At 39.7% G+C, this 27,807-nt stretch overlaps 1 protein-coding gene across 1 annotated transcript; it reads right to left on the bottom strand.

Moving 5' to 3' along the window:
- Positions 1-2,054: 2,054 nt before the first annotated feature.
- LOC120805512 (pikachurin) lies at positions 2,055-27,246 on the bottom strand. Its single transcript, XM_040155803.1, has 26 exons — positions 27,141-27,246; positions 25,394-25,405; positions 21,053-21,162; positions 19,298-19,384; positions 18,438-18,464; positions 18,094-18,211; positions 17,851-17,986; positions 15,459-15,625; positions 11,845-11,957; positions 11,405-11,646; positions 10,550-10,737; positions 10,331-10,431; positions 10,144-10,244; positions 8,888-9,032; positions 8,286-8,475; positions 7,387-7,512; positions 6,683-6,926; positions 6,462-6,573; positions 5,567-5,683; positions 5,134-5,314; positions 4,618-4,641; positions 4,321-4,399; positions 3,949-4,092; positions 3,492-3,575; positions 2,732-2,835; positions 2,055-2,599 (listed from the first exon to the last, which is right to left on the bottom strand). The coding sequence occupies exons 1-26, from the start codon at positions 27,244-27,246 to the stop codon at positions 2,448-2,450; spliced, it is 3,210 nt and encodes a 1,069-aa protein (XP_040011737.1). The 3' UTR covers positions 2,055-2,447.
- Positions 27,247-27,807: the final 561 nt, after the last annotated feature.

The following is a 27,807-nucleotide window of genomic DNA, read 5'->3' as shown; positions in this document are numbered from 1 at the left end:
TACCGTACGACTGTTTTGTAATCTACATCTTTGTGGATTAAACAACCCTCAGTTAGCACAGCAGTCGAGAGCGTGTGAGAGCAGGTGAGAGTACAGTATGAAGCAGGAACAGCTTGTGTTGTTGCAATTCTGGTTTCAATGAAATTTGCTTCTTTGAATAAATGTGACTATAATAAATACAAATATTGGCCGTGATTTTTTTTTTTTTTTATACATGCAATGAAACTGCTTAGAGACACAGAAAGTGTAATTGCGATCAAATAACAAGCAGAGTGGCTACAGTAAGCAGTGGTTTATTAGCTGTGCCATTTGGGTGTTTGAACTGAGCCTATTCTCCAAAAATGAAAATGTCAAGAGAACTACTATTCAGGACAAGCCATCACAAAATATGGTTAGCAAGTTTCTTAATTAGCAGTCCATTTGGTTGGTTTGGTTTCTATGCAGAGTCTAGCTTTTGACAGGCATCTATCACAGTGTACAAATTACAAATACAGTGAACCTTTCCTTCATTGATTTTAAAAAATGGCGGTTGGTTTTTGCAAAACAAGTACAACATTATTTAACTCACTTCATGTATTTCATCGTCTTGCAATGGGAAGTGACTGCAAGCCTGGAAAAGTATCTTTCAAACCTACTGTAATCAGTCTTTCTTCATATAACAAATGGTGGCACCTGGATACACTTCCTCAGGGCCGTAAAAATCTCTCATTTTGATTTTCAGAGGATTTTTTTTTTTTGGGGGGGGAATTAAGGCTTAAGTAGTTGTACGTTTTTTGACGTGTGCACGCTCCTGTTTGCTCATCCCAATTCAGCCACACCCTTGTCAGTCCTTTGCAAAAATCTGTATTATCTTGCTTCACTAACTGACAAAATTGGCAACGAGCAGAAACCAAATCTTAAAGCTTTATATGGTTCTTCAGACACGTATGCTGACAACACAGATGCTAACATCAACATCTTCCTACAGTCTATGGATACTTGCTATGTTTCACCAAATACATACAGTCAAATTGTGGCTACATTTTGTACAGTGGACGACCCAGCTAATCACCCTGTGCTGGATCACTCGGTGGATACCATGTTCATTCACACTCCACAGTCACATGGTGTATTTCATTGGAAACACCTCTTTTGCAATTCTTTTCAGACTCCCCACATTTGTTGAAAATGCTGCAGGCTATATAAGTATCACTGACTTTCACTGTCCACAAATAACCTTAAGTTGTAAATTAACGTGCTACTTGTTCATTTATTACAGGATCTGTGGTGAGTTTAAACCAGCTTTAAGTGAAACCAGGGAATATCTCTCATGTTGCTTGGACATTGGTGTCATTTTCCGGGGGGGCATCAACAATTAAGATAATTCAAAAAATATAAAGTAGATGGAAAATTTGTAGCGGGAATGGTAAAGCTTAGGCAAGGGAAAGCAATGAACTGACAGTCTTGTACTGAAGCATGCGAATGCTCAGTTTAGAGAAATGATCTGTTTTATCCGGTGGGAAAATTGAGATACAAATTAACTCAACTTAAAGGCTGGCGTCCACAATACTGTAGTTTGTGTCAAATGATAGTCACAGACTGTCACGCACAACTTTTCCAGGATTTTGGCTGCTTCACCGTGTCAACATCAGACTTTCATGTGACTAGTATCTGAGACTTCCAAATAAAGGAGCATGTCAACTAAAAGAACCTAACAACCTTTAAAAAACTGACATCAGTCAGACTTTAGAAAATGTAGTCTACAGACTGATAAAACACCACGAACAAGAATACAAATGCCACAACAACATAATAAACAGAAATCCTCTAGGGCCACAACCAAAATCCTCTACAAAGACGTTTATCTCTGCTAGCTGTTCTAGGTCAGGTTCATGACAAACTTGTGATGACTCTTGATCCCTTGGATCACTTGGTTCTTCCAGCAATCAAATAAGGATTTACAATAAAAAAAAAAAAAAAGAAGATACAATTGGAATCATCCCATGAAAAAAATGTCCTTCAAAAGGCTTTTCAAAGACCCTCATTACCCATAACGCTAAGCTTTTTCTCTCCTTTCACAGAGTACTTTTGCTTTGTAATATCCTCTGGTCGTTTTTTGCTGTTGCCGTGTGTCGAAACTGTTTTTCAGAGCAATTCATCAAGTTGTTAATGTTAAAACAAACCTCACAACCTGGCAGGTTAGAGCTGGTTTGAAAACTTTCCACACAAGAGCCACAAGAGCCACTTATACGGCTCTTGTGACTCAAGTAACATTGTTGTTAGTCTTTTTCCAGTTCGAGTTTATACCATGTCAGCCCTGAATCGGTAAACCAAAATTAGGTTGTGTTAGTTTTTCGCTCATTTGTTGCTGTCAAGTCAGTTTCAAGACGACAAATCAGCTGGTCGAGGTGTTCACTCCAGTTTACAATGGTGCAGAAAAGGGACTTTTTGTGTGTCGAAGCCATTTTCTAGTTGGAGCAGGTATTGATGTTCTTGCCATCAGCTGCATCCTCCACCAGTGCTAAGTGATAATCAGTGGAGAGTGTGAAGTGGGACACGCAGCCCAACAGGCCTCCAACGTACTGTCTGTTTGTGTGAAGCGCTATCTCTTTCATGCCACCTTCAGGGGGAGAACACAGAGAAAACAGTCATTAAAGGAAGAGAATAGAGAAATGCAGATATCAAAATTATTGTTTGATATACAGTACATATATAGTAATTTATGGGCTTGTGAGTTACGAGCTCCACCTACCAACATATAAAGGGCCGTTGATATTGAGTTGTCTCATTTTGCCTGGCGACCTGCCCGTCTTTGCTCCGTAGTCATCCACTGTCAGCTTCCCTGACTGCCCATCCCTGAAGAGATAAGTGATAATGGTAAACTTATTAGTAAACCTGACAAACAGTGCAAAGATTCTACAAAGTAATTCTTGGCATTACATATTTTTTAGTGATTACACTTTTTTTTAAATTAATTAAGGAAACCAAATTCATCCTTGGATTTTCCAAATTCCCCATGGATTCGAACTTAACACATTTCTGGATGTTCTGTGCAGGAAAGGAGGATGCCAAATGACCACTCCTTAAAGCTGCACTAATCAATAATTTTATATTAACTGATCAAATGACTATGTGCAACGTGCAAGGGGTTCGTCACAGGGAAGAAACCATAGGCAACCACAGACAAAACCAGAGGAATTTTGGCATCTTTAAGCTCGGCGTTTTGGTTTTAATGTTGATGTTTTTGGTTTTTCTGACTGCTAGCACAACTCTAAATAAATGTTAATATTGCTTCACGTCCGCTGGATGTGTGAGTATTTAACAATTTTATTACATGATTATATGTCAATGTCGTGTTTACAGCTTGTTCTGCTGCCCCCAAGTGGACAAGGAAATTAACTGATGCAGCTTTAATGTCTGAGTTGTAAAGACAAGTGTAAGCAAAAGATAGCCACAGATGTGCTGTGATCACCACAGTGGACATTGATGTGACAGGATTTTTCAGAGCTTACCTCACTGCTTTCACTCTGTGCCATTTTCCATCGTTAAATGTCCCGTTGACAACAATGCTAGCTGCACCACTGCCCAGGTTGTAACTAGGACAACATGGAAACATACAAGGGGTTTAGCTAGTTACAAAGGGTTCAGTGGGTTCACATTTGTAAGATACTGCCCAGATAAATCCTGGTTCTTTTCCAGGTTGTGGTCCTGCCTCAGACTTTGGGTCTTTTTCTTAGCACAGCCTTTACTGGCTGCTGAGCTCTCCCTTCACCAGCGTTTCACTCGAGCCTCTTGCACTAAACTCTCTCCGCTTGCTTAAATTTGTCCTTTTTTCCCTTGCATCATCAAACAATACGACACAGATAACTTGCACTTTGACTTCAAAAAGGTTCATTATAACCTACTTATATTTTGATAAGAATGAGTAAATATTAGTATTATATTTTAGACACACAGACAAACAAATACCTGAAGATTAGTGCACCATCCTGAAGCCCCATAGACAGGAAGTCACTGTTGGGTCTCATTGGACTCTCCCCCCGCCACAGCAGCAAGCCATCCTTGGCTGTGCTCTTAAAACGCATGAAAAGGTTGGTCCTGGACCCAGTAACCCTGAAAAAAATGATAGGCTTACATGTGAATAAGTACAAGCGAGTAAAGTTACAGCACTTTTGCTGTGACGGTAAGAAAACATCACTCATCATTCTTCCACCTAATATTTAGTATCTACCACCTTTGAAAAGTCAGGGCGCCTTAAAGATTTCAAATGAGGAACAGTGACCGAAAATATCCACTTTAAAAGACACCAAAAACCCTTTGCGGTCCTTTTTCACTACCAACCTTTTAAGGATATCTCTGTTGTCATAGGTCAGGTAACTTCGCCCAGTGAACTGTGGGATCTCAATGGCTTCAGTCACAGCTGTGCGGGGAAAACGCTGTATTTACTTCATATCATCACAAGGTGGCAGCATCACCATGTATCTACTGGCTAAAGCTAAGCGTGAACACTAATACTGATACTTTGAGAATACATGAATGTTGGGAGGAAGTATGTGTATTTTCAAAGTTAATGTTAAAGGTTAAGATGTTGTTCAGGTTGTTAGTATTTCCTTTCTGAATTCATACATGAAAACTTACTGTTCAAACAGTAATTCCCACACTCTGTTCAGTGAAAGCATTAAAAAACAGAGAAGGCATAGGTGGCTTAAGGGATTAAGACATCCAATACATTATTCTACATGAGGTTAAATGATAGAAAACATTTAATCCATTAGGAGAAAGATCACGTCACATGTTTAAAGACATATACTATACAAAAACACTGCTATCCTTAATTTCTTGAAAATTGTATTTAAAAACTGAAAGTTAACGGCAGCATCTGTTGTTTTTCTTTACTAAATCAACAAAACGTTGAGGGTGCCATGTAAGTTAATATACTGTATGTGTAAATTACACACTGCTTTCAGCGATATGTATAATCTGATTTGATGATGTTCAGTAATCACAATGTAACAAACGTGAAAAGTGAAATGTTCTGCTACTACATAGTCCCATCAACTTTTCGGATTTTATAACTTTTATAAATGTGTTTACTGACTAAATAACATGCATAAAATTCATAAAGAAAAGATAGTAGCACGTAGCACAACTGACCTTTCTGGCAGTGCCTGCCATCATACCCTAGGGGGCAGTCACACTCATATCCATCCCACTTTGGCCTGCAGGTCCCTCCATTGGCGCAGGGACTTTCCACACATGGGTGTGCTGAATTTGCTATGTTAACACCACCAGCAGAGCCATTTGTTATTGGGATGGTGCGGTCATTGAGTATCAGCTGGGGAGATGAAAAGAAAACAGACAGAGAGGAGCAAAATGAAGATGAAGCGAGAAAAGATGTAAAAATTCAAGGAGACTCTTTAGTATTGTGACTTAAATATGGACTTCTCGTGTGATGGATTTGAAATGAGTTAATGGGTAATGATCCTCATGAAATACTGTTAAAATAATTGTACTGCCAAAGCAAACACTGTCTTTATATTTATGTTTAAATACCAGTGATGTCAACCCTATAGAAGCATAGCCGTACCTTCTGAATAATTCCAGTGAAGGGCTTTATTACACCAGCCGTCCTCTTGGTTTTATCATATTCTGGCACTCCTCCAATATAGAGAGGTGAACTGCAGTTGATCTGAGTGAAAGCTCCCTGAAGAGGAAGTTTAATCATGTCAGCCATTCACAAATAAATCTAGTTATTTCATATAAATCAATATTTTCATGAATATTAATGTCATTCTTACTATGCTTTGCTTATTTAATACTTCTTGCGTAAAAATTCATACTGTATTTTTGAACAGGGACAGTATAATTTCCACTCCTCATGCCCTCACACTTCAAGTATATTCATGGAAGATGCTGGAATAGCAGATCACATACAGAAGTTGGCATTTTACCTGTATTTGTCATTGGAACTCTCTGTAACAATTGCTTTTTGTTCTGTGTTGTAAGTACATTATGTTTAATCAGCAAGGCAATGTTAAACAGCCAAATTTGGCATCGAGTTTAAAGCGACATCCCTGTAAAACAAATAACAAAATTATTAACAAAACATACCACAGGAAACATTCTCCTTTCTTTCACTTTAGAGAGTTTAGCATGGGGCAAATCAAAGACAGCCTGATATTTTTCTCCATAGTTCGAGGGCCAACCCAGGGCTAAATGATGATTAAATGCCACTCATTCAAAAGGTGACTTCAGTGGGACACTCATGTTTCTTTATCTTCTGCCGAGAGAGTAAGTAAACAGCACACACACACACGCACACACACAAAGTGTTCGCTGTTTACTTACACTCAGCAACAGAACATTTGCAAACACATGAAGTGTGTGCAAATGCTCTGTTGCTGGGTTTATTGAAAGGCTTTTCTGCCCTCTTGTGGTCAAAAAGAACACAAACCAGCTTTATACAACAGGTGATAAAATACCTCAGCAATTCCTTCCATTGGCCTCTGGCTGTCCACCTGCAGGATACCACTCTTTGCTGTGCGAGACACCCTCAGCTCATGCCATGTGTCCAGACTGACCTGCTCCTCACTCCTGTGGCACAGATCATCACATTTGGTATGGGACATCTAGTTAGATAATATCAAAGGAATAGGAAACTAAACGTGACACAGAATAGAATAAGTGGGGATCTATCCAGTACCTTATGACTGCTCCTCCAGAGCCGCAGTCAAATCTGAACTCTACGTATCTGTCCACCAGGTTTATAGCCAGGAAGTCTCCGCTGCCCGCGTCATCACTGTACAGCAGCATCCCATCGGGCATCAATGGCCGAAATGTCAGCTCAAACTCCATGAAGGACAGATAACTCTGAGAGGACTGAGGCCAGGGGATGACGGCGTACGAAAACACTGTCTCATTGAAGAGTGGTGAGGACAGTGAGAAACCTGAGGAGTTTGAGAGAGAACAAGAGAAAAGAGCAGGCAAGAGGAAAGAAGAGGGATTTTGGCCATTGGGGAAGAAGAGGCATTGAGCATTAAAATGATTAAGAGTGAAGAGGAGGAAAAGGAAGAAGTTGATGAGAACAGAAGAAAATGGAAAGAAAGGACATGGGGAGGTGGAAAAGATAGTGGAAGGTTATATTGTATGAAAGCTGGTCTGACATACAATCAATCCCTCTGCCTCTATGTAAGAAATAATAATCCTCAACTCAACCATTTTTTTTCATATTGCACTCAACTGTTCAGTAATTACCTTAAAAGGTCTGTGTGACAGTCTATGAAAGCCATCGAATAAGAACAAACCACAAAGAGATTTCCCTCTCTGCTTCTGCAGAGCTACAACACTACAAGACAAGTGTCTGTGCTTTGTGTAAGTTTGTTGAAAGGGGAAAGAGAGTTGACTCACTCTCTTCACAAAGCGCTCCCCTGAAGCCGAGTGGGCACAGGCAGATGTAGCCGTCAGCACGGTTTGCAAAGCAGACGCCGCCGTTGGCACAGCTGACCAGATCACACACGCTGTCGCTGCACTCACCTGGTATTATTAGATTAGATATGAGGTGATAAGGCCAGACTCAGCCAATGTATCTACAAGGATAACTGGAAAAACATGCATACATTTAGAAAACAAATACAGTTTCAGTGGTTGCATTATTTCCAAAAGGATGTATAAAAAAAAGTAATGTCGTAGCAAAAACAAACAAAAGAAATAATAATGTATGTGAAACTGTTATTTCACACACCAGGTAAAAGGGGAATTTTAAGAAGGATAATATTTTATATTCTTACTGCATTTATAAAAACGTTTTGCAAAATCCCCCGCGAGCCATAATTTGCCAAACATTTCTGCTTCCCGCTTCATTGACAAATGGGCCAAAAATGGTGAACATTTTAGATATAATAACAAGATTTTTTTTCTGTTCGTATCTGAAAGTGTATGTTTGTCTGTTTGTTTATGGTTTGTAACTTCTCTAACCAAAGGAAGAATGCTGAATCAGAATATGCTCTCACATTTTAAATGAATGACTATAGCACAGGTCTGTGCAATGAATAAACAATGTCATCCAAATTCAAATAAAGCCCTCTGACTGTATTACAATTATTTATGTTTGATGGCCGAAACAAGTAGTTTAGACTTTAAAACTGCTACTTAACTATCCGCAAATACTCTGAGCACCAAAACCTGAAAGGAGAACCAGTGCGTTATGAATAACATGGATAAGAACTGTACACCACTTGTATCAGCCAAAGAAAAATAACGCAAACACATTTCGCAAACTCAAACTCGCATACTGTATGCTCCCTCACCTATATCAGCCCCACTCAGAGCTCTGCCCAGAGGCCAGGGTCTGATATCTGTGGCCTTGTTGTTGATGGTCAGACTCTGAATGCAGCCCACAAAGCCATGATTTGTCCCTGTCGCCCTGACCAGCCAATAAGCACTCGGGGATCCCCCCACATACAGCGGGGAGCGGAAAGTGATCTTCGTGTACTGGCCCTGAAACAGCAGTGGTGAAGAGAACATCCTTTATTACTGTAAACGCACTTCAGTGCTAAGGCAGTCTGATCCCTATATTGTTAGTAATTGATGTATAACAGGAGAGTTGAAGCTCATCAATATGCTTCCTTAGTGATCAGAATGTAATGATCTCTAAAGCACTATTTCAAATAAACATCTGCAATATTAATAAAAACCCCAGTATTGTTTGGCTACCTTAAAAGACTATTCTACTTTATTGGTGTACTTATCACTACAGTACATACAATGCATGTCGTATGCAGTGTACTTTGACAGGGTAATTTTATGCACAAAGTGCCTCATCTGTATGTCCTAACACTAACTGAATGTTGTGTCAAAGTAACATGTGCATGCAGCCTTGCATTTTGTTTTCTGTGGGTGTTATTGTCACCTGTGAGCGTCCAGATATAGGGGTGTCGTTGTCCATACGGAGCCAGCCGCTCATGCCGTCTCTGAAGATGGTTACTGTGTGCCACTGACCAACAACAATACGACTCTCACTGACTATCTGAGCTGCTCCTGTACCACAGTTAAACCTGTAGAGAGACAAATTGAACAGGTAATTGCTTTGTATATATTCATGAAAAATGTGCTGTAAAAAGCTCAAATGATATGTATCCTTAGCCTGTTTAACTCAAATTTACCCCTTAAACTTTTCCTGTAAGAAAGAGTTTGACATTTTGGGAAATGTCCGTTTTCTACATACGAGAGTTAGATGAGAGGAGCGATACCGCTCTCATGTCTGACACTAGAGCCGGCGGCCAGTTAGCTTGGCTTAGCATAAAGACTGGAAACAGATGGAAACGGTTAGCCTGGCTCAGCTAACAAAATCCACCTGCTAGCATCTCTACAGCTCAATAATTAACACGTTCTTATCTCGTTCCACCCCCTATTAAACTACATATTGTCTTATTTACATTTCACTTCTTGTACAGATTAAATAAACATGATACAATGTGTTAATTGTTAGTTTTAGTGATACTGCTAGGCAGATTTGGTTATGTTTTAACAGAGCCAGGCTGGCTGTTTATCCCCCTACTTCCGGTCTTTGTGCTAAACTAAGCTAAGCTAAGCTAACCCCTCTCCTGGCTCTAGCTTCGTATTGGAGGGACAGATATGAGATTGATATCAATCTTGTCATCTAACTCTCAGCAAGAGTGTATGTATTAAGTCTCTTTAAATCTGGAGTGAAACTTTTTCCACACCACTGTATCATATGTATATTCCGTATTTGTTTTTTTGCCTCACCGCCCTGAAGATGTATAGTGTTTAATTTTTTTTTATATATTCAAGGTCAAGTGTTTATATGATTACATCACATAGGAATGTGTCACTAAATCTTATGTCAGCCAACATTTTATATTTATATTTAGTTTTTTGCTTCCCTTGATGCTTTTGAAGAATTTCTAGCAGTTTTCCTGAAACTCTTTTCTTAAAAAACAATATTTTGCATCAGGTTTCTTTTGACCAACACTATGTAACAGCTAACATTTATTTATTTATTATTATTATTATTATTTATTATTATTATTATTATTCATTATTATTTCTATTTCTTATTTGGCGTTTGATTGTGGTTAATTTCTTTGACAATCTAAACTCACAAGTGATAAACACATACAGAATGCAAGTCACTGTCTTCCTCACCTGTAGTGCAGCTTGCCTCGAACCAGAGCCAAAGAGGTAAAGTCTCCACGGCCGTGTTCGTTCTCTCCACAGTATAGAAGCAAGCCGTCCTCAGAGTCTGCCTGCACCAGAGGGAAACTGTTTCAAATACGTTTTCATCTTTGTCAGTATGAAAAAAAAGAAGTGTAAAAAAAGTACAATGTCTTACCTTGAAGTCCAGAGTGATCTGAAAGGTCTGATAAGAGTTTTTCAAGGGTTCAAAGGTCATGTGAGAGTAACCATAGAACTTAGGAAAGTTCAACGATAGCACTGAGGAAGAACATATGATAAAATCATGATGCAGTAATTTTAAGGTAATAGAGCCTGTGGGAATACCCGCAAAAATTAGAACTAAAGTGAGGCAGAAATTCAACTACGCTTCTCTCACCCTCAGAGCAAGTGTCCCCTCTTCGTCCGAGGTTACAGTGGCAGCGCGAACCTCCACTGTCATAATCACTGAGACAGAAGCTGTCAGGGGGGCACACAGTATCATCGCAGGTCAGGTCGTACACACGAGGCACTTCACCTTTCCAGGGGGACATGGTTGGGGTGGTAGTCGTGGTGGGCAAAGTGATGCTAAAGTGGATCCGGACAAGAAGAAAGATACATTTAGTGTTCAGTCCTCTGTGAAAACAAGGTTTTTACAGTGTCAGTGGTTTAGCAAATAACTATGTTCCACTTTCAATGTATTTATTGCAATATTAGCTTTATCTAAAGGTGAAATTTGCTTTCTCAAATTTTCCTCGTAGATAGCCTTTTTCCATCTGTGCTTTAAGAAACAGAAAAAGGCTAATATTCACCCAAATGCAACTGAATGGTAGTTATGCCGGCCTATTTTGCTCCGGTTGATGACATGCTGTTCATCACAACCAGACTAACAGCTTAAATTGATGTGATATTGTACTGCTTTAATCATCATCTTTATCAAATATTTAAGTGCAAGGGCACTAAATAAGCAAATTGTAGGTGGCTTTTAGGAGAAAGCAGAGAGCCAGGAGAGACAGCAATCTAGCAATGAACGAGCCAAAGAAACACCAATAAAAATCATGATTGTGTTTGGAAGAAAAAAAACCCCCTTCCTGATAACCTTGTTTTTTTTCTCTGCATAGAGAAACACTGTTCAATTTTTCCTTTAAAAGCGAGGGCATTACCTTCTCCAGTTACTGCAAAAGAGCACTGACATCTAACCAATCTAACGGTACATCAGTAAAACAGTTACCAGGGTTAGCCAAGGCTTTCTTACCTGGTAGTGGCAAGTGGTGTTGTAGCTGGGGTGTCAAGTCTGGCCTCTGAAGTGGTTGAGAAGACCAGATCTGTGAAGTCTTGGAAGATGGACAAGGTGGTGGTGGAAACTGGGGGGGCAGTAACATTGGGAGGAGCAACGGTGTTCATACGGTAAACAACGTTCCGACCAGGTGGCGGACCAGAGCGTGAACGGAGCTGGGATTTCCTGTTGTCTTGACTGATACCTGGGAATGGCTTCAACTGGGAAGAAGAGGAGTAAAGAAATTACAGAAAAAGATGAATAGAGAAATATTTTAGACATGAAAGAGTGCCGCAGTTTGACTCACATTTGCCATCACTAATATGACCTCTATCTCTCATTAACTATTAGTTAATAGTCTGAATAAACTTGAAATTTCAGTTACTATCACTATCCAGCTCTGTCATGTAAAAACCCACCTCTTCAATAAAGATATCATAATCCGAGTCATCAATGTCTAAGCCATCTTCATCTTTGATCCTGGAATCTGTTATGTAACGGCCAAAATCACCACTGCCAACATCTGAAGCGCCTGTTAAGAATGTCAGTGAGGATTATTACATGGCTATTGTTACATGCTGTGAAGGGACATAAATGATAACAGCAGTAAAATGACGGGAGAATGTGTGTCCACAATTGGTTGGATGGCAAAATACAAGTCATGAGATAGATACAGTAAATGCAGGTCAGAGCATCACAACGTTAGAAAACAAGAAGCCAAGGGAGCGACACTGCAAACATCGAGTATAGTAAAGGTTTTTCTTCATATTGTTTTTGTAGCATGAAAATTCCAGTGAGTTTATTTTCATGAACTACACCAGGAAAGTGGCTGCTCTCGAATGCTGAGCTCAAGACCGTGATAACAGCTGTCATGGAAGATGTTCTGTTTGCTCTGCCAAAAACTGAGTGCTTGTATCCACTAAAATGAGTATCAATTATTAATAATCAAATATGTCCTAATGTTCCTTTTCTTCACCCCCTTACTGTGTTATTCTTTTTTAAGTGGCAGTTGGCAGGTTGGTGGTCATTAACATCAAGCACTGTTCCTTGATGAAAAATGCATCAGAGATTTTACACGAATACTAGAGGACCACCAGGGGCGCAGTTTTGGACTCATCCTCCATATTAGATTTGCGGTATCATCATCATGTATGATAATGATGTTTCCGCCACAGCAAAACAATGTTGACAGCGAACATGCCCTAAACAACAAACAGTAATGACTGCTTTACTGAAGGAGAGGTTGATAATGATGGCTGACTCTTCCGTGACTGTTTCCCTTTAACGAATGATCATGGATTGGCAAATGTCACCATATTTCACTGACTATGACGATGATGAGGATGACGATGATGACGACGATGATAGACAGACAACAGTAATACAGCTGCTGATGGCCCAGGGGGCCTACCTGTTAGCCTGTACCCTGGCTGCTGCACCGCGTACTGAAAGGTGTCTTCTCGATACAGAACAGTGCCATGGGAAGCTCATAACGCACAAAGACAAAGCCAGACAGTGAATACAGTGAGCATGGCTTAAACCAACTAACACTTTAACTAATTATTTAGTAATTAGTCACTTTAATTAAGCAGGCTTTCAACAAGACCAAAGACCAAAGAATTTTCCTTTCCTCAGACTTTACCTAGATGTGTCGTTATACATTTAGTGCATATTTGTTGGACAATATCACATAATATGTTAAATTTACTTTTGAAAGTACATAATACATTTTTGTATATTTTGCATATTGTACTTTGTATGGATATAATGCATGTATCATTATTAGTCGTAGATGTTCAAAATGTAATTTCTGCACACTGCAGTACAAAAGTTTGGAAAAACAATTATGTGCATGTTCAATATAATATGTTTGCTCCCATCCACCCTACCCTGAGGAAGCTTAATCTTAGCTTACATAACAGCATCCCCTCCCTCTTGTCTCCCTGCTATTCCACCTCCTCTTGTATCTTAATATTACAGTATCATTCCTCATGTATTGTTGTGGAGTGATATTAGCGAACCTATACAAATTTAAAAAACTGAATTTCATCTATCAAATATGTCTTGGAAACTCGACCTTTATGCCTGAATGGATGCAAAGATTTAAAGTGCTAATTTGCACAGCCTAATAACATTAAATCCTGAATACTGAGTGCTGGCATACAGGGAGGGGGGATGCCCAAAAAAGCCCTCAGCAAACTAATCTGTTGTTGTGTAACAATCCCCATCAATCCATACCACCCTTTTTCTAACCACTATGAACACGCGCGCACACACACACACACACACACACACACACACACACACACACACACACACACACACACACACACACACACACACACACACACACACACACACACACACACACACACACACACGAGCTATTACAGAGAGAGCGAGAAGAAAAGTATGTCAGGAAGTCAGTCAAGCCCATCCCCGCTGTTCACTCAAGCAGCGGTGCATTGTGTGCCTGCCTGTGTGTGTGTGTGTGTGTATCCATCAGGGGTGTGGATGGGCTGAGAAGGGGTCTGGCATCCTGTCCTTAATCCTGTCTGATGAGACTCGGACGTAACCCGCTTTTATCCCCTGCTGAGAAACCACGCTTCTCTATCTCTTCGTTTCTGTCCTTCTGTCTCTCTGTGTCTCTCTGATGGGCTTGATTTATCTTGTTTGATGTAACTTTCATTGACATTGTTCCTAACAGCTTCTTTTTAATATCATCCCTCCCTCCTTGTCTGTCTTTCTAGCTCTGTCTCACTCTCTGAGCAGTCTCGCAGGGAACTTAATTCAATCAGAGCAGTTTACAACAGTTTGACAGCTAACATAGTGTGTGAATCAGCGTGGCCTGTATGTGTGTGTCTACGTGGCTGTTTAATTTTGATAATCATATATAGTCATACTCTAAAGCCTGATATGAACAATCATCCACACACACACACACACACACACACACACACACACACACACACACACACACACACACACACACACACACACACACACACACACACACACACACACACACTCACATACATTATGCCCACAAATCTGTAGGAACACTGCTTGAATGTCATGGTCCTTAATCCATTAAGACATTGCTATTCCTGCCTGTTTTTGTATCTGTGAATGGCTCCCACACACCTGGTTGAATGTGTGTGTGTTTGTGTGTTTTAATATCAATCAGTCCTTGCCGTCCCCATCCCCCACATACCACCAGCAGCCGACTACATCAAAAATAATAAAGTAAATGACTCTGCCGCTCTATATCTCAATCATCCAGGGCTATAGTCAGAAAAACCCACTGACACATTGCCAGTTGTTGTCCTACATTCAAGCAGATGCTGAAAGAGGCAAACTGTCAGTCTGTGAACTGTTTTCACTGTTTTTGTGTGTTAAAGCCTTATTGTATCAGTTATTTTATTAATTTTTCACTTGGAAGTTAATGTGATCTTCGCGTGATGATTTGAGGAGGTTTTGTGAGCCTTCCAAAGACCAAAAAAAAAAAAAAAGCAAAATTGCAAGAAAAATTGGAAATACTACATTCAAAATTGCAAGATTTCTGAATATTATCGATCTATGATGACACCTTATTAACAGCAAAAATGTGCTTCAACGCAAAACCAAAAATGATCAGCTTTTTGTTCATTTAGACTGGCAGGTGGGAAAGGTAAAATATGCTGATAGAATAAAGAGAGAATGTGCAAGAAACTTTGAAACACAGTTTCTAAAACTTATCATTGCTTAACATTGCGTGGAGAAGAATCTGACTGTCGCCACAGTAACACTGGGATTTATACATTGTGGTCTAACATGGTAAATGTTTCACTGTGAGCATAACTTTGGTGATGCAAAAATAAGCATAGCGTGTATAGTTCTGTGTGCATGTACTGTTGAAACTAAACTGAAACTGACTTTGTTTTTGAAATGCGGTTGAAACCAGAGTAAGGGGTGTGCTTGAACTAACCTTTGTGGATGTCGCATCACAGCACGTTTTATTTTCACGTTTTACGAGATCAACATTTGACCTTACCGAGAGTGCGCACAGGGCTGTTGATGTGGCTGGGTGGGCTAACTCCGTGCACGTTGACCGCCCTGACAACAAACTGGTACTCTGTTTCCGGTATCAACCCCTTCAAAACCATGGAGTTAGTCTCAATGGGCTCACGAATATACGTCCACTCCGTGTCCATTTCTGGCCTGAGAAAAAAATAAAATATATAATACAAAATACTGAATAACTTTTCAAACAAAACAAAACGAGCAATTGACTATTAGAGCTCTATCCATTTTTTTTTTCATTAAGTTACTATTTCTGAGGCCCTTCAAGCCAAAATAAAGTATTATGTTATGTTAATCGGACGTTGTGTTCAAAAAAAGCAAAACAAAAAATAAATGATGAACTCCTGAACTTTATTTTTTTGGCTATCATCTCCAGCTTCCATCTGAAGCTGCCATGTTTGTGTGCTGATTTTGGGCGCCCGGAGCACCAGCTATCTGCTGAATAGAGTCATCTTCATAACCACTCAATAACTCTCTTCAGCGAGACCTCCTTTGATGTAAGAGGAGAAAGATTTGCCTCTGAGATGGCCCTTTTGTGTAGAAAATGCCCCCACACTTAAAAACAGACACTGATTTGTGTCCGCTCTCTCACAGTAAGTGACGGTTTCTCTGCCTCTATCTCTCTCTCTTTGCTGAGTTGCAGGGCAACAGTACTGTGTTTTTAAAGCTTGATTCAGTTTATATTTTTACAGCTTGTTTTTCTTTTCTTATTTTCTTTTAAACAACTCCAGTGGGGGCATTTTAAAATTCTATCTGCCTTTTTTTTTAAATTTGTGTCTGGCAAATCATCAGAGAACTCTGGGCAAATTATTCCTGATAAACTTGCTTGACGTAGCCAGAGGGCTGGTTGAGACACTGGAAGTTCCTTCGTGTGTATGTGTGCGCGCCCGCATATACTGTTGATGTGTGTATGATGCTGGACGCTGGTAGACAGAGCATGAAGTTCATTTATTCTCATGTTCCCACTGACCCTCATGTCAAAACACAAATGGTTATACTGAGCGGAGCAGCAAAGACTTCATGAGGTCAAGTCACTGTAAAACAGAGTTATGTATTCTGCATTATAGTAATTTAATAATGAGAGGACGCAGAGAGTCTGATGAAGGAGGCTAAATATGCAGCTATCTACACCCATTAATTCACATTGATCCAGATAAAAGTTTGGAAAGAACTGCAGTTCAAAGCTGATTATCTCTTAGTGTGATGCTTCATCAGTGTTTTGTTTTATAGTATTATGCCATAAAGCACTCCTACGTATTTTGCTCAAAAAAGTCAAATTCATTAGCCATCATGTTTTTACAGCATAAATGCTTCTCCTGTTGAATTAAAGAGTTTCCCTTAAACTTCCATTATAATGGCGTTAATGGTTAAAAAGCCTCATTTATATTCTGTGTCTGCTTGTCCCAGTTCTGTTCTATGCTAATACATAAAAAAAAGTGGAATTGAAAACTTCATTTCACTCCAAAGTGTCAAGAATAGGCCTATTAGCACCTCTAACGCTCACAAATTTAACATTTTGTATCTAGTTTGTTCAAACCATACCCAGACCGAAATATAAGCAACAAGCTTTGGTTTTAAAGGGCGTCTCCACTAGTTGCCTGGCAGCCTCACAGTGACAACAAAGCCCATGAAAGTCAATCCACCCGGCCAAGATACAGTTCAAGCATATAACTCCTCATAAAACCACAACTTGTTGTTTTTACATTTTAGTTTGTGTACAGATTCAACAAATAAGATATGAAGTGTTAATTACTGAACTTTAGAGGTGCTGGTAGGTGAATTTTGTGGAAACTCTACGAAACCTTTCTCTACAAATTTTCTCATTTGGTATGTTTAGAAACCCTGGAACCTTGACTAGCATTTGGGCTTGATCACTGATTGGCCCCACAACAAACATTTGTGATAATGGACCAATCAAGCGGTCCGTGCAGTTATTGACGATACATGTGAGCAGTGTTTTTGTGAAAAAGCTCTCTGAATTGTCCTCTGAACCCCGGTTCTGTCCAAAGAAAGACGGGTTATCAATTAAGAGAATGAACAGGAAGCCGATAAGGCTAGTCAGCCTTTTCCCTTTCCTCACACAGCCATTGATGGAACAAGGCTTTTTACTCCGGTCCTTCCCTCCATGATGTGACCACTTCAGGTTGCCCTTTGCCTGATAAGTGTCTACGAGCCGGTTTGATCGTTTGTACGCAGTTGACTTGTGTGTTTTTGAGTGTGTGTGCTCAAATGTATGTCCCTGTGGATGTGTGCCTGTGTACTGACAGCAACACGGTGCCGGTGAGGTCTCGAGATGTGGGTTTAATTAACGTAAAGCCTCATCGATTACTTTTCTTAAGACTGATCAGTCGTTTTTGGCTGACCTGATGTAAGCCACCAGGAAGTGAAGAACAGGTGCACTTCCCTCGCTCTCTCCGTGCTGCCATGACAACGCCAGCTCTGTGTCAGATACAGCCATGACAACGGGCTGAGTGGGGGGCGACGGGGGCATGCACATTTCTAACAGCAGAGAAAGAAATTGAATTCAGTGACAGATATTAACAGTACTGCGGTACAAATAATAGCATCAGCTGTATAATGGATTCCTACTACTCACATATTCTTACCATGGGAAGCAGTGCTGATGTCTCTGGGCATGCTGGGTCTACCCTCCCCTGCCCAGCCATACGCTCCAACACTGACTCTGTACTTAGAGTTCACCTTTAGTCTACCAATGTTCACATCCTACGAGACCATTCATACGGAAGAAAGGGGGTAGAGATACAGATGGATGATGATTTGAGGGAGGGACGAGAAAGAAAAAAAAAGACAGGAGGCAGTAAGAAAAAGAAAGATGGTGAAATAAAATTACTGAAGTGGAAAGTATGTCAAATCTAGCTATAAATGTCAACTAAGATAAGAAAGCAGTGACAGGGTCTAAATCATTAAAAAAAGGTTGAATGATACTTACAAAGCTTGCCTGTCCATCAAATTGCCCCTTCGAGAAAATAAGAGCAGAGCTGTCAATAAATGTTTGAGTGTATCCCAGCAAGGATGTTGTCTTAGCTTTAATTGCAGGTCCAAAAATTACTAACATTCAACATACTGTCAGCAATGTAGTTTTACGTTTTTATAGAAAGTGAGAAAGGAAGGTCATTGTCACCCAACAAAACATAAACATTCACCAATAATTAAAAATACAGATCCAGTTATTATGCTTCTCATTGTCAACAAATCCCATGAAAAGATCAAAAGCAACAGCCTCCCCAGGCCCATTTACTCATTTCCCATTTTCATCCGCGGATTAATACATATTTGGCAATTCAGTATTATGGTGGCGTGACAATGCGCTTGGTATAAACTTTAAATAAACTACAATGATCATGTTCACTTTAATGAAGCAACATGGCCCCCTGGGCAACACCAATTTGTTTTTAATAGTTCTTGGACAACAGTGGAGCTCTATGGCACAGAGGAATAAAGCTTTGAATACACAGACAACACTTGGAACTTTGTGAGATCAATTCACTGTTGGTTTTTTTCTTTACATGGGATTTGTTGCCAATAAGAAAAATGGAGAATATTGCCAGCATCATCTTCTAAATGCTTTGTTTTTATTTATTTTTTCTATTTATTTTTTTTTCCAGTATAATGCTGCTTTTGAAAGAGCACTGCAAAGAATTTCTTTGCTATCACAGCTGAGATTTCTCACATTGTCAAAATTGGAAGTTAGAGGCAGATAAAAGTTTTCCTAGATTCTTAAGTATGTTCTTTACGTAACTGAAAGCGACATAGAGGAAAAATCACATTTAAAAGTCTCCGTATACTCACAGTGGTAAGCATGTCCAAGCTGAGAGGCACCTCCATCAAAGATGCTGTGCCCACTGGATTGCCATTCCTCATCTCTGTATAGAAGACCTGAAAAACATCAACACGTAGTCAAAGAGAAAGATATATACAAACACTTATGTATATGAAAAAAGTGTCAGATTCTTACTGTTCCAGTGAAATCAAACCTATTTTGGCATTGTTTGGTTCAGCTGACATTCATAAATGCCATGTCTGTTATGTTGGATCAAAGTGCCATTTTCTTTAACCTTTCGGCTTCTGCATTATCAAGACATGGTAGTGACAATGTATGCACAGCATCATTGGGAGGAAATACTATGAGGAAACAGGATTATTTATGAACTTCATAAGTGACTAACTGAATGGTTGCTTATCTGTGAGTCGTGGGGAAGCTAGGTAGCGGACTAATCCTCTTAGCGCAGACATATGGTCAAAAGCAGAGCACGCACAGTCATACTGATCCACACTTTGTTAATGGTTAAATCAAAACAAACACTAGGAAGGAAGGTAGGAAAGCGGGAAGTAAAGAAAGACAGAAAGAGAGAAACTGGGCTCCGATAAGGAACAAACAAAAAGTATGGATGCTTAAAAGTTATGTCAGAAAAAAAATAGTAAGACTCCTTTTTCAATCCAGCATTCAGTCCACTTTATGCCACATTACAAAAAAACTAGTTTAAAAACCTACCATTACATATTACTAAATTTATGTCCATTATGTCTCCACCCAGTAAAACAAATGCCATCAGTACTTTAGTACAGCTTGCCTAGAGTGAAGCACAAAATATTTTGACAAGGTGCTAAATAAAGATTTGAGAGCTATATTACCTCCTAAAAAGCATAAATTTGCCGGTGAAGGGGTTCCATCAAAACACCAGGAATTTCAAAATATCAATCTATCCCTCAAGGCCACCCTGCTGGACATTGAGTTTTACAGGCACTTTAAAAGCAGAAAAAATATGGGGGCCACCCATGTCAGCGGCTTGCAGAGGGAAATGTGCATCCATTCAGAAAAAATAGAGAAATTTGATTTGTGACATATCTGCAAAGTTGTTTTTTATGTTTGCCAAGCCGAAAACCTTTCTATGCATTTTTTAAAGGGAACATGTAGGGGTATGGTTTTCAGCCCGCTGTTTGTTAAAGCTAAATATTGTCTTTTTCTCATGGTTTTGAACTGCCTTTTTTTTTTCTTGGTCTTTTAGAAGGGTGTCGCCTCAGACTCTCTTTCAATTTGTATGTAATACCTAACAAGAAAGCCTTCACACTGAAATGACTGAAATGCTCAACAGGGTTGTGCTGGCAAAGGCTCCAGCAAAGAGTTACTGGATTGTAAACATCAATTATATTACCTGTATAGAGCATCTTACCTAAAGACTCATATTTAAAATATGTTAAATACTGGAAGAAATTGAAAATAAATATATTTGCTTATATGATACATTATAACCCATACAGTTTGTCAGTAAAATATCCCGTTTTTTATACAGTTATTGTGTTGTTCTTGTTGGCCCATTTTTTTTTCATTGGAAAACATCAATGAAAAGTGGATAGTTTTTCAAAGAAACATTGAAATAAAATCGTGAGTTACACCTCTAAGATCGCCTGTCATAAACCTTTTTTGTTCACTGATATGAATATAATATTGAAGGTCATAGAAGCTGACTGATAACAGTTTGTAGCTTTTTAATGTTCAACACTGTATTATTTTATCTAATGTAAAATAACAGTTTGTGACCATACCTTGTATCCAGTGATGGTGCTAACATGTCGCCTTGGCATCTTCCATCGTACACTGAAGGCCGTGCAGTTGATTGTCTCCAGTTGGATGTCTAATGGAGGACTGAGACGATCTGGTTTATACAAACACACAGAGAGACATTAACAGTGAAGAAAACAGAGAATATACAAGGGGAAAAGCACAAGTGTCACAGTGATTAGGCAGCTATTATGAACTTTTTATTTGATTTATTAGCTTTAGTTGATAATGAAACAGAGACAATAAATGTTAAATTTACTTGGCAGCCTGTGACTAATATGTACAACAATATTACGTGATTCTTTAGCATCTCAGTATTTTACAATCTTGATATCAGCACAAAATATTACATCAAATCAAATGACTTCTTCCTTTATGTTAAAGGTGTTGCTTGCAGTGAAAAACCCACAATGTGCATTTCCTCTCATCTCTAGCATTTAGTGTCTTTCAGCTTACTGTTCTGGTTCACCCTCACTGATCAGCATTGTTTATGGCCACAGCAGGCAGCTGTTTTCACCAAAATAAGTTCTGAGGCAAAGGATTTAGCAGCTAAGCAAGCCAGATATTCCCTCAGGAGCAGGTGGAGACCAAAACTGAACCAAAACTGAAGTGAATATTGCACCACGTGCTCAATTGAATGCTAATGTTGTTCCGTGTCTGCTTAATGTGTAAATAGCTGTTTAGCTGACACGCTCACCATTGATAATATGACAATGTTGTGGTTACAGCTTTTATGCAGTGCCCCCAAGTGGGCAAAAGATGTGTTAATTTAGGTGTAACAAAACAAAATACAGCCTCTTTTGAACAAAAGCAAGTCTGTTGCAGCATCTTTCCAAAAAGGCAATGATAGTCTGAATAAAACCTACTCTGTATTTCAACTGAGTCTTTTTGCCGGGTGCAAAAAAGGACCACTAGAGATGACATAACCTGTAGCTTGACATGCTGGCTTATAATATCATCTGACTCTGACTTCAGATGTCATTATTTTCATGGCCTGAGTTATTAAATCCTGGGTGCTTCTGTGGCACTTCAGGAGATTGTAATTTCACTTGCAGTGTTCAATTGTGGCCTGAAAATACTTCAAGAGGCTCTTATGGGAGCAAGAGAGAGAAACAGCTATAGAGCTGTAGATCATCAGCACTCCTGATGACCTACTGTATATGCATTACCAAGCTTTAATGGAGAAACATGAGCAGACATGGGCCCCCAGAGCCCCACAGTCATACACTTTATGTCATAATATTTACACATAGTGGATGATTGCTACATTCAGACCATCAAAAAGCTCCTTAAAATGCTTGATAACAATATAAAGTAGATGAACATTATGTATATTCAATTACATTTATTCATGAATGTACTTATATGGGATTTAAGATCAGACTCTGATATGACCTGAAAAAAGATGTCTGCAGAGTCAATTATAGGTTAAGGTTAATGTTAGTAGTTTTATCTTACTGAGATTTTCACTAAGTTGGGATTTAGTTCGAAAGCCAAATATTAGCCATAAGTGTCCTTTCTCTGTCTAGGTGACAAAAGGACAGACACCGCTGGTATAGACTGACATGGAGATCATACTAAACTAAACATAGCAAAGCAGAACTTGGTAAATTGAAATCTCATGTAGCTACAACTCTGCTCTCTTCCACTACCCTTTTTCTCTCCTCTTTATTTCTTGACTCTCTGCTTCCTAGGCCAACCTTACTCCTGTCCTGTCCTCCTGACTCCTCTCCTGTTGGCATCTCCCTTCCTTTTTCGTACCCTTCTCCCTGCTCTTCCATCCATGCAGATAATGCAATATGTCAGCTGAATTCCCTGATCATCCATATCTCCCCAGGGGTGCGGCCCGGCCAAGGTACGGGTGAGTTGAACTCACAGAATTAGAGCAGATAGAGAGTGGACCCTCTCTAATCATCATCTTTATGGCCATCAACACATGGCAGTGTGGACAGTTGGTGCTTCGTGTGCAAGAAAGGTCTCGGTACAAATTTTTATACTCAGATGGACTGGAGTTAAACTGTTATCTCTAATCAACATGAATTCTGAAAATCTTGACATAAACCCTCAAAACTGGTGGATTATGTTTGGTCGCTCGATTCAGTATTGATCCTGGTCCTGTAGGTGCCTCCGCAGGCGGCCTCTTTTAGTAGCTACCGAAGCTGTTCTTGTGCTGACCGCATCTTTTGAGCAACACTAGCTCGAAGTTGCTATTTGGACACATTTTGGAAATTAAAAAAGAAAAAAAATGAAAGAACTGGACAAAATATGAATTTTCTGCAAACTTGATGTTAAAATATTGTGTTGACACAACCTTCCAAGGCAGTTGGTAAGATACCGTTCAGAAATACTCTGTGAGCAGTGTAACATTACCCACATCTTTGTGCGCATCCAAAGCAACTCAAAGTTCCCTACTTTAAGGAAAGGAGCATTGTCTCTATTTAAATGCGCTCAGCCGTGACTCGCTGGTGCTGGGAAGTTTGAGGATTATTTTCCCCTCGGTATAAACCAGGTGTGGACCTCTAAATGTATCGAATATTTCGAGTATTTGGAGTTTTCCAGTATTGAGTGTTGTGCACCTTTCAGGCCACAGAGTGCAGGGCACACTAACATGATATGCTGGTATCAAGTGTAAGTAAAATAATATGCCTCAATATCCTCCCAAAATATGAAGCTGTAGGCAACATAAAACTGATAGTTTATGAAATCAATGTTTATACTTAACTTACTGTGATAACTGTGTTGATGCTGCATGTGCATTTTTACAGTAAATAAACAAAACTGTACCAACTCATATCTATGTTGAATCATGACAGTGGCAGAACTAAGAAATAACCTGGAGATGCTAAAAGTATATAAATTAAATCGAAAAACAATTATGAACACTAAAGGTTATGTAACTTTACCGAACTTCAGCAGCGAGTCACTCCAACGTCCGAAGGCCGCAGGAATAAGGAGTAATATAAGTCTAGTGGCTCTGTTACCCAAACTCCAAAGCTCCCAAATCGTCTCTTCAGCGCTCTTGTACTGGAAGTGTCAAGGGACAGCGAGTCTGTTCAAGAGCTGGTATCAGCAGCCGCCAAGTCAAGTCGAGTATATGGGTTTGAACGGGTTTGCAGTACTGAACGGACTCAACAGCAAGCGCACACAGCTACGGAAAACCCTGAGGGGAAAACTTGATCCAGTCGATCGCCACCTGCAACGTGCTCAAAGCTAAACTTTGTCACACCGTACTGAGTGAGTTTGTAACACTATTTAAGTTTGTACTGTTTTATTTATACGGCTGGCAGTTACTTTGGTAACATATATAAACAGAGTAGGCAGGAGAAGGTAAAAGCTTTTGTCATCTCCGACTTAGAGCCTGGGCAAATAGCTATTTCCCGTAGGCAGTACGTACCAGTGTAAACTCAATTCATATCGAAGTCACAAATATATCAATAGGAAAGATTAGTTCGTCCAATTTTGACCAGCACTACGACTCACACAGACCTGGAGAGTGAATCTAGCGACACTCACAACCCTGAGCTTGTGACCATAAGTGAGGGTCAAAAAAAACACTGATCAATTCATCAGCAACTTGCATTTTTTTTTTTTTTTTTTTTTTTTTTCCAATTTACTGAATGCAGTGGCCACATCAGCTGCCATTGTGACTGTGGCTTTCACTTGTGAAACTACAAAGAACTGGAATCTCCATACAGGAATGGGACACATGAAGCCAGATCTCCCCGGACTCCCCAGGTCTGGAGGTCCTGACTCTTATCTTGTCAAGCTTAGGTGTAAATTGCCTCAGTGTACACTGGCGATCACTGTTCGGTGAGTTCCCTTTGATCAAGCATCAAGCATCAGTTGCAGCATCTCATATAGTACATCTTTCACATAGGCCTTTTCCAAAAGCACCAAACACATGTACACCAGATTGGCAAATTGCCACACCCGCTCACTTACTGTGTCTGGTTGGCAAAAATCCAGAGATCTGTTTTCTATATTTCCTTTGAAATGACCCATTACTTTTGAAATCTAAGGTTGAAGTATTGTCCAAATAATAATATTGGATTTTTTAGGCCAGTACGCAACATAGTACAACAGTTCTGGTAGAGATCCCATATTTTTTTCTTCTTCTGTTTTTTTTTTAAAGAATTTCAACCCAGATTTATACTGAGAGGGACATTTTGTATTAGATGGACAAACTATGTAATGGAGACACTTTTTCTATATTACGTCAAACATATCTTTGTCACTTACATACTGTGATTCCTCATTACTTATTGGATGTCAGTTTCAAACCTGTAAATATAAAGCATTTTTTCATGCAGGTTTAGACACAGAACTTTTCATTTTTGCTGAGATTTCAGTGCCTCTGAAAAAAGGTTCTTTTTTCATAATACTTGCTTTCACTTGATCAATAATTATCCACTTTTAAATTCACCTTTTCTATCTGAAAGGGTGAATTTCCATCTATCTATCTCTGATTCAAAATGTCCATTTTTAAAGTAGGTAATGTAGACCTGCTGCTCTTTCAAAGTCTGATTTATCAAAAAAAATGAATGAGCACGTGTGGTGCTTTCCTCCTCTTTTGCATGGCTTAGGGAATAATACGTAAACATTGAATCTGAAGGGATAATCTGTTTCCACATGTTGGTAACATTTTCATTGTCTTCCGCCAAATAAAGTTTCATGAGGTGATGGAGGAGAGGATTTAAAATGCACGCATTTCACGATAGGTTAATATCTTCAGATATATATTATAATAAGTGTAAAAAATAAAACTACTGAATGGTTCTATACATAAGTCAATAAGTTATTCTAACCAGGGATAAAGCTGTCAAAATCCTGAAAAAGTGAGACCACCTTGGGGTGAAATGTCATTCGATTTTAACCCTCTCCTAATACAACCAGTTCTGTTATTTAAAGGCTGATGTGATCTATCTGGACATCGAGCCCTGTTGACATTCTCCCCTCCCTTGGAATGAGGCCTGAAAGACCTCAAAACAAAAAACAAGTACAAATGTCACTGGCAGTCATGAAGACCGAACTACAGCCGTCCTCCGTATGGCAGGCTCGACTGTGGTGAGTTTTCTGCGCTGACAGACATATATAATAGTCAGCTTGCAATGGCCTGTGGGTCCGAAAGAGTGAGGGAGGGAGAAAATACAACAGGCAGTCAGAAAGAGTGACAGTGAGAGAAAAATGAATTGGTGGAAAGAGAGAAGGAGGAGGAAAAGGAAAGAAACTGGGATGGAAAAAGTGTTCAGGGTGACAGAATAACAAAGAAAGAAACAGAGACAAGGAGAGAGAGAGAGAGAGAGAGAGAGATGGAGAGAGCAGACACTGTGGAAATGACAAAATCAACAAGGATTTTCTGCCCAAAGGAGCACATTGGCAAGTTTGATGATGGGTGTGCTGCTGGTCTACAGCTAAATATTATCCTTTCTTTCTCTCTTTCTTTAAAAAGGCTTTACATTTTTTTTTTAACCACGCTCAGAAAAATAAGAAAATATAGTTTTTTATGATTCAAGAAAACACAATTTTCCTACCTGAAACGTATCTTTAAAATGTTTACATCATAGTTGAGATGGATAAATGCAGTTGACTGATTATAATAAATGGTTAAAATGTAGTGTAATGCTGCTGATCAGCGGGTTGGGGGCCTTTTTTATATGGTCCATGCAACATGTTGCACGGTGCAGCCCTTTTACAGAGTAATCACCTTCATACTGCACGAACAGGGATGTGGTGGAGATTGCATGATGACTTCCAGCCTTTATAGCCAAATACTCAAGTTTCAGGACTTTACAAGCTGAAAAGTGTCACCCAGATCGTTGTTATCTGCTTTTCGTGTGAATCATTGCTGCAATATCATGATTCATCCAGTCATTCAGATGTGACGTGACAAAGTTTTAAAGCAGGCTTAATAATACATGTGTAATCAAACGAATGGAAAGATGAGCTGCCCTCATCCGCAAAGTTTCAATATATATTTCAAATCCATTATTATTATTATTAATATTATTATCATCATCATCATCATCATTATTATTGTACCTTGTTTCATCTGGTTTTAGTTGATGAACTTACCAGATCTCCGAACATTTGATCTTCTTGCACAGAAGCAAACGCTGGCCGTGAACACTGCAAAGAGAAGTAAGTACAGAAGACTCCTTTCTTTACGTGCAGACTCCATGTCTTCCTCTGGTCGAAAGTTTAAAGCGGTCAAATGTTCATCCTATCGCGCATTCAAACGCGCCCGCAACTGTAAGCGTAACCGGATCCCTCCACTGGTCAAAGTTTTCTCGGTCGAAACCCCTTTTCATCCGAATTGCGGCGCAAACGCCATCCGAAGGCAGGCGGAAACGGCCCGAGAGGAAAGGGCAGCTACGGGTTTGACACTGATAAGATTACAGTCTGCAAAAGATCAGTGGGTTGGACACGGGATCGGACGGAGTGCCACAGTGCCCGCGACAGGCGCGCCGACGGACGACGCAGAGGGTTGTCCCGACGATTCCCGTATGCGCGGCGACTAACGCAGCTGACTGGTGGGCACGGTCATTTTTTTTTTTTTTTCACGCATGAATCTCGCCTTCTTGTCACGCTCCGGTCCCGCGTCTTGGACTGCAGACGAGATGGAGCGCGGAGTGCGGGAACGTGGGGGCCATTTAGAGCTAAGAGGATAACGCGCGTCTAATCCGCACACTGGACACAGATGGACGCACATGTCTTGACGCAGAAGCACGGGAGCTGCTCA

The sequence above is a fragment of the Xiphias gladius genome, chromosome 19 (genome assembly GCF_016859285.1).
Source record: "Xiphias gladius isolate SHS-SW01 ecotype Sanya breed wild chromosome 19, ASM1685928v1, whole genome shotgun sequence".
NCBI classification, from domain to species: domain Eukaryota; kingdom Metazoa; phylum Chordata; class Actinopteri; order Istiophoriformes; family Xiphiidae; genus Xiphias; species Xiphias gladius.
The sequence above is the reverse complement of the archived record's forward strand: the minus strand, read 5'-3'. Positions and strand labels throughout refer to the sequence as shown.

Coding starts and splice junctions, on each gene's coding strand:
- LOC120805512 (XM_040155803.1), bottom strand. CDS start 27,246: ATGGAGTCTGCACGTAAAGAAAGGAGTCTTCTGTACTTACTTCTCTTT. Junction 11,958..15,458: donor CAGCCCTGTGCGCACTCTCG/GTAAGGTCAAAT, acceptor CATTCTTAACAG/GCGCTTCAGATGTTGGCAGT. Junction 8,476..8,887: donor CTATATCTGGACGCTCACAG/GTGACAATAACA, acceptor CTGCTGTTTCAG/GGCCAGTACACGAAGATCAC.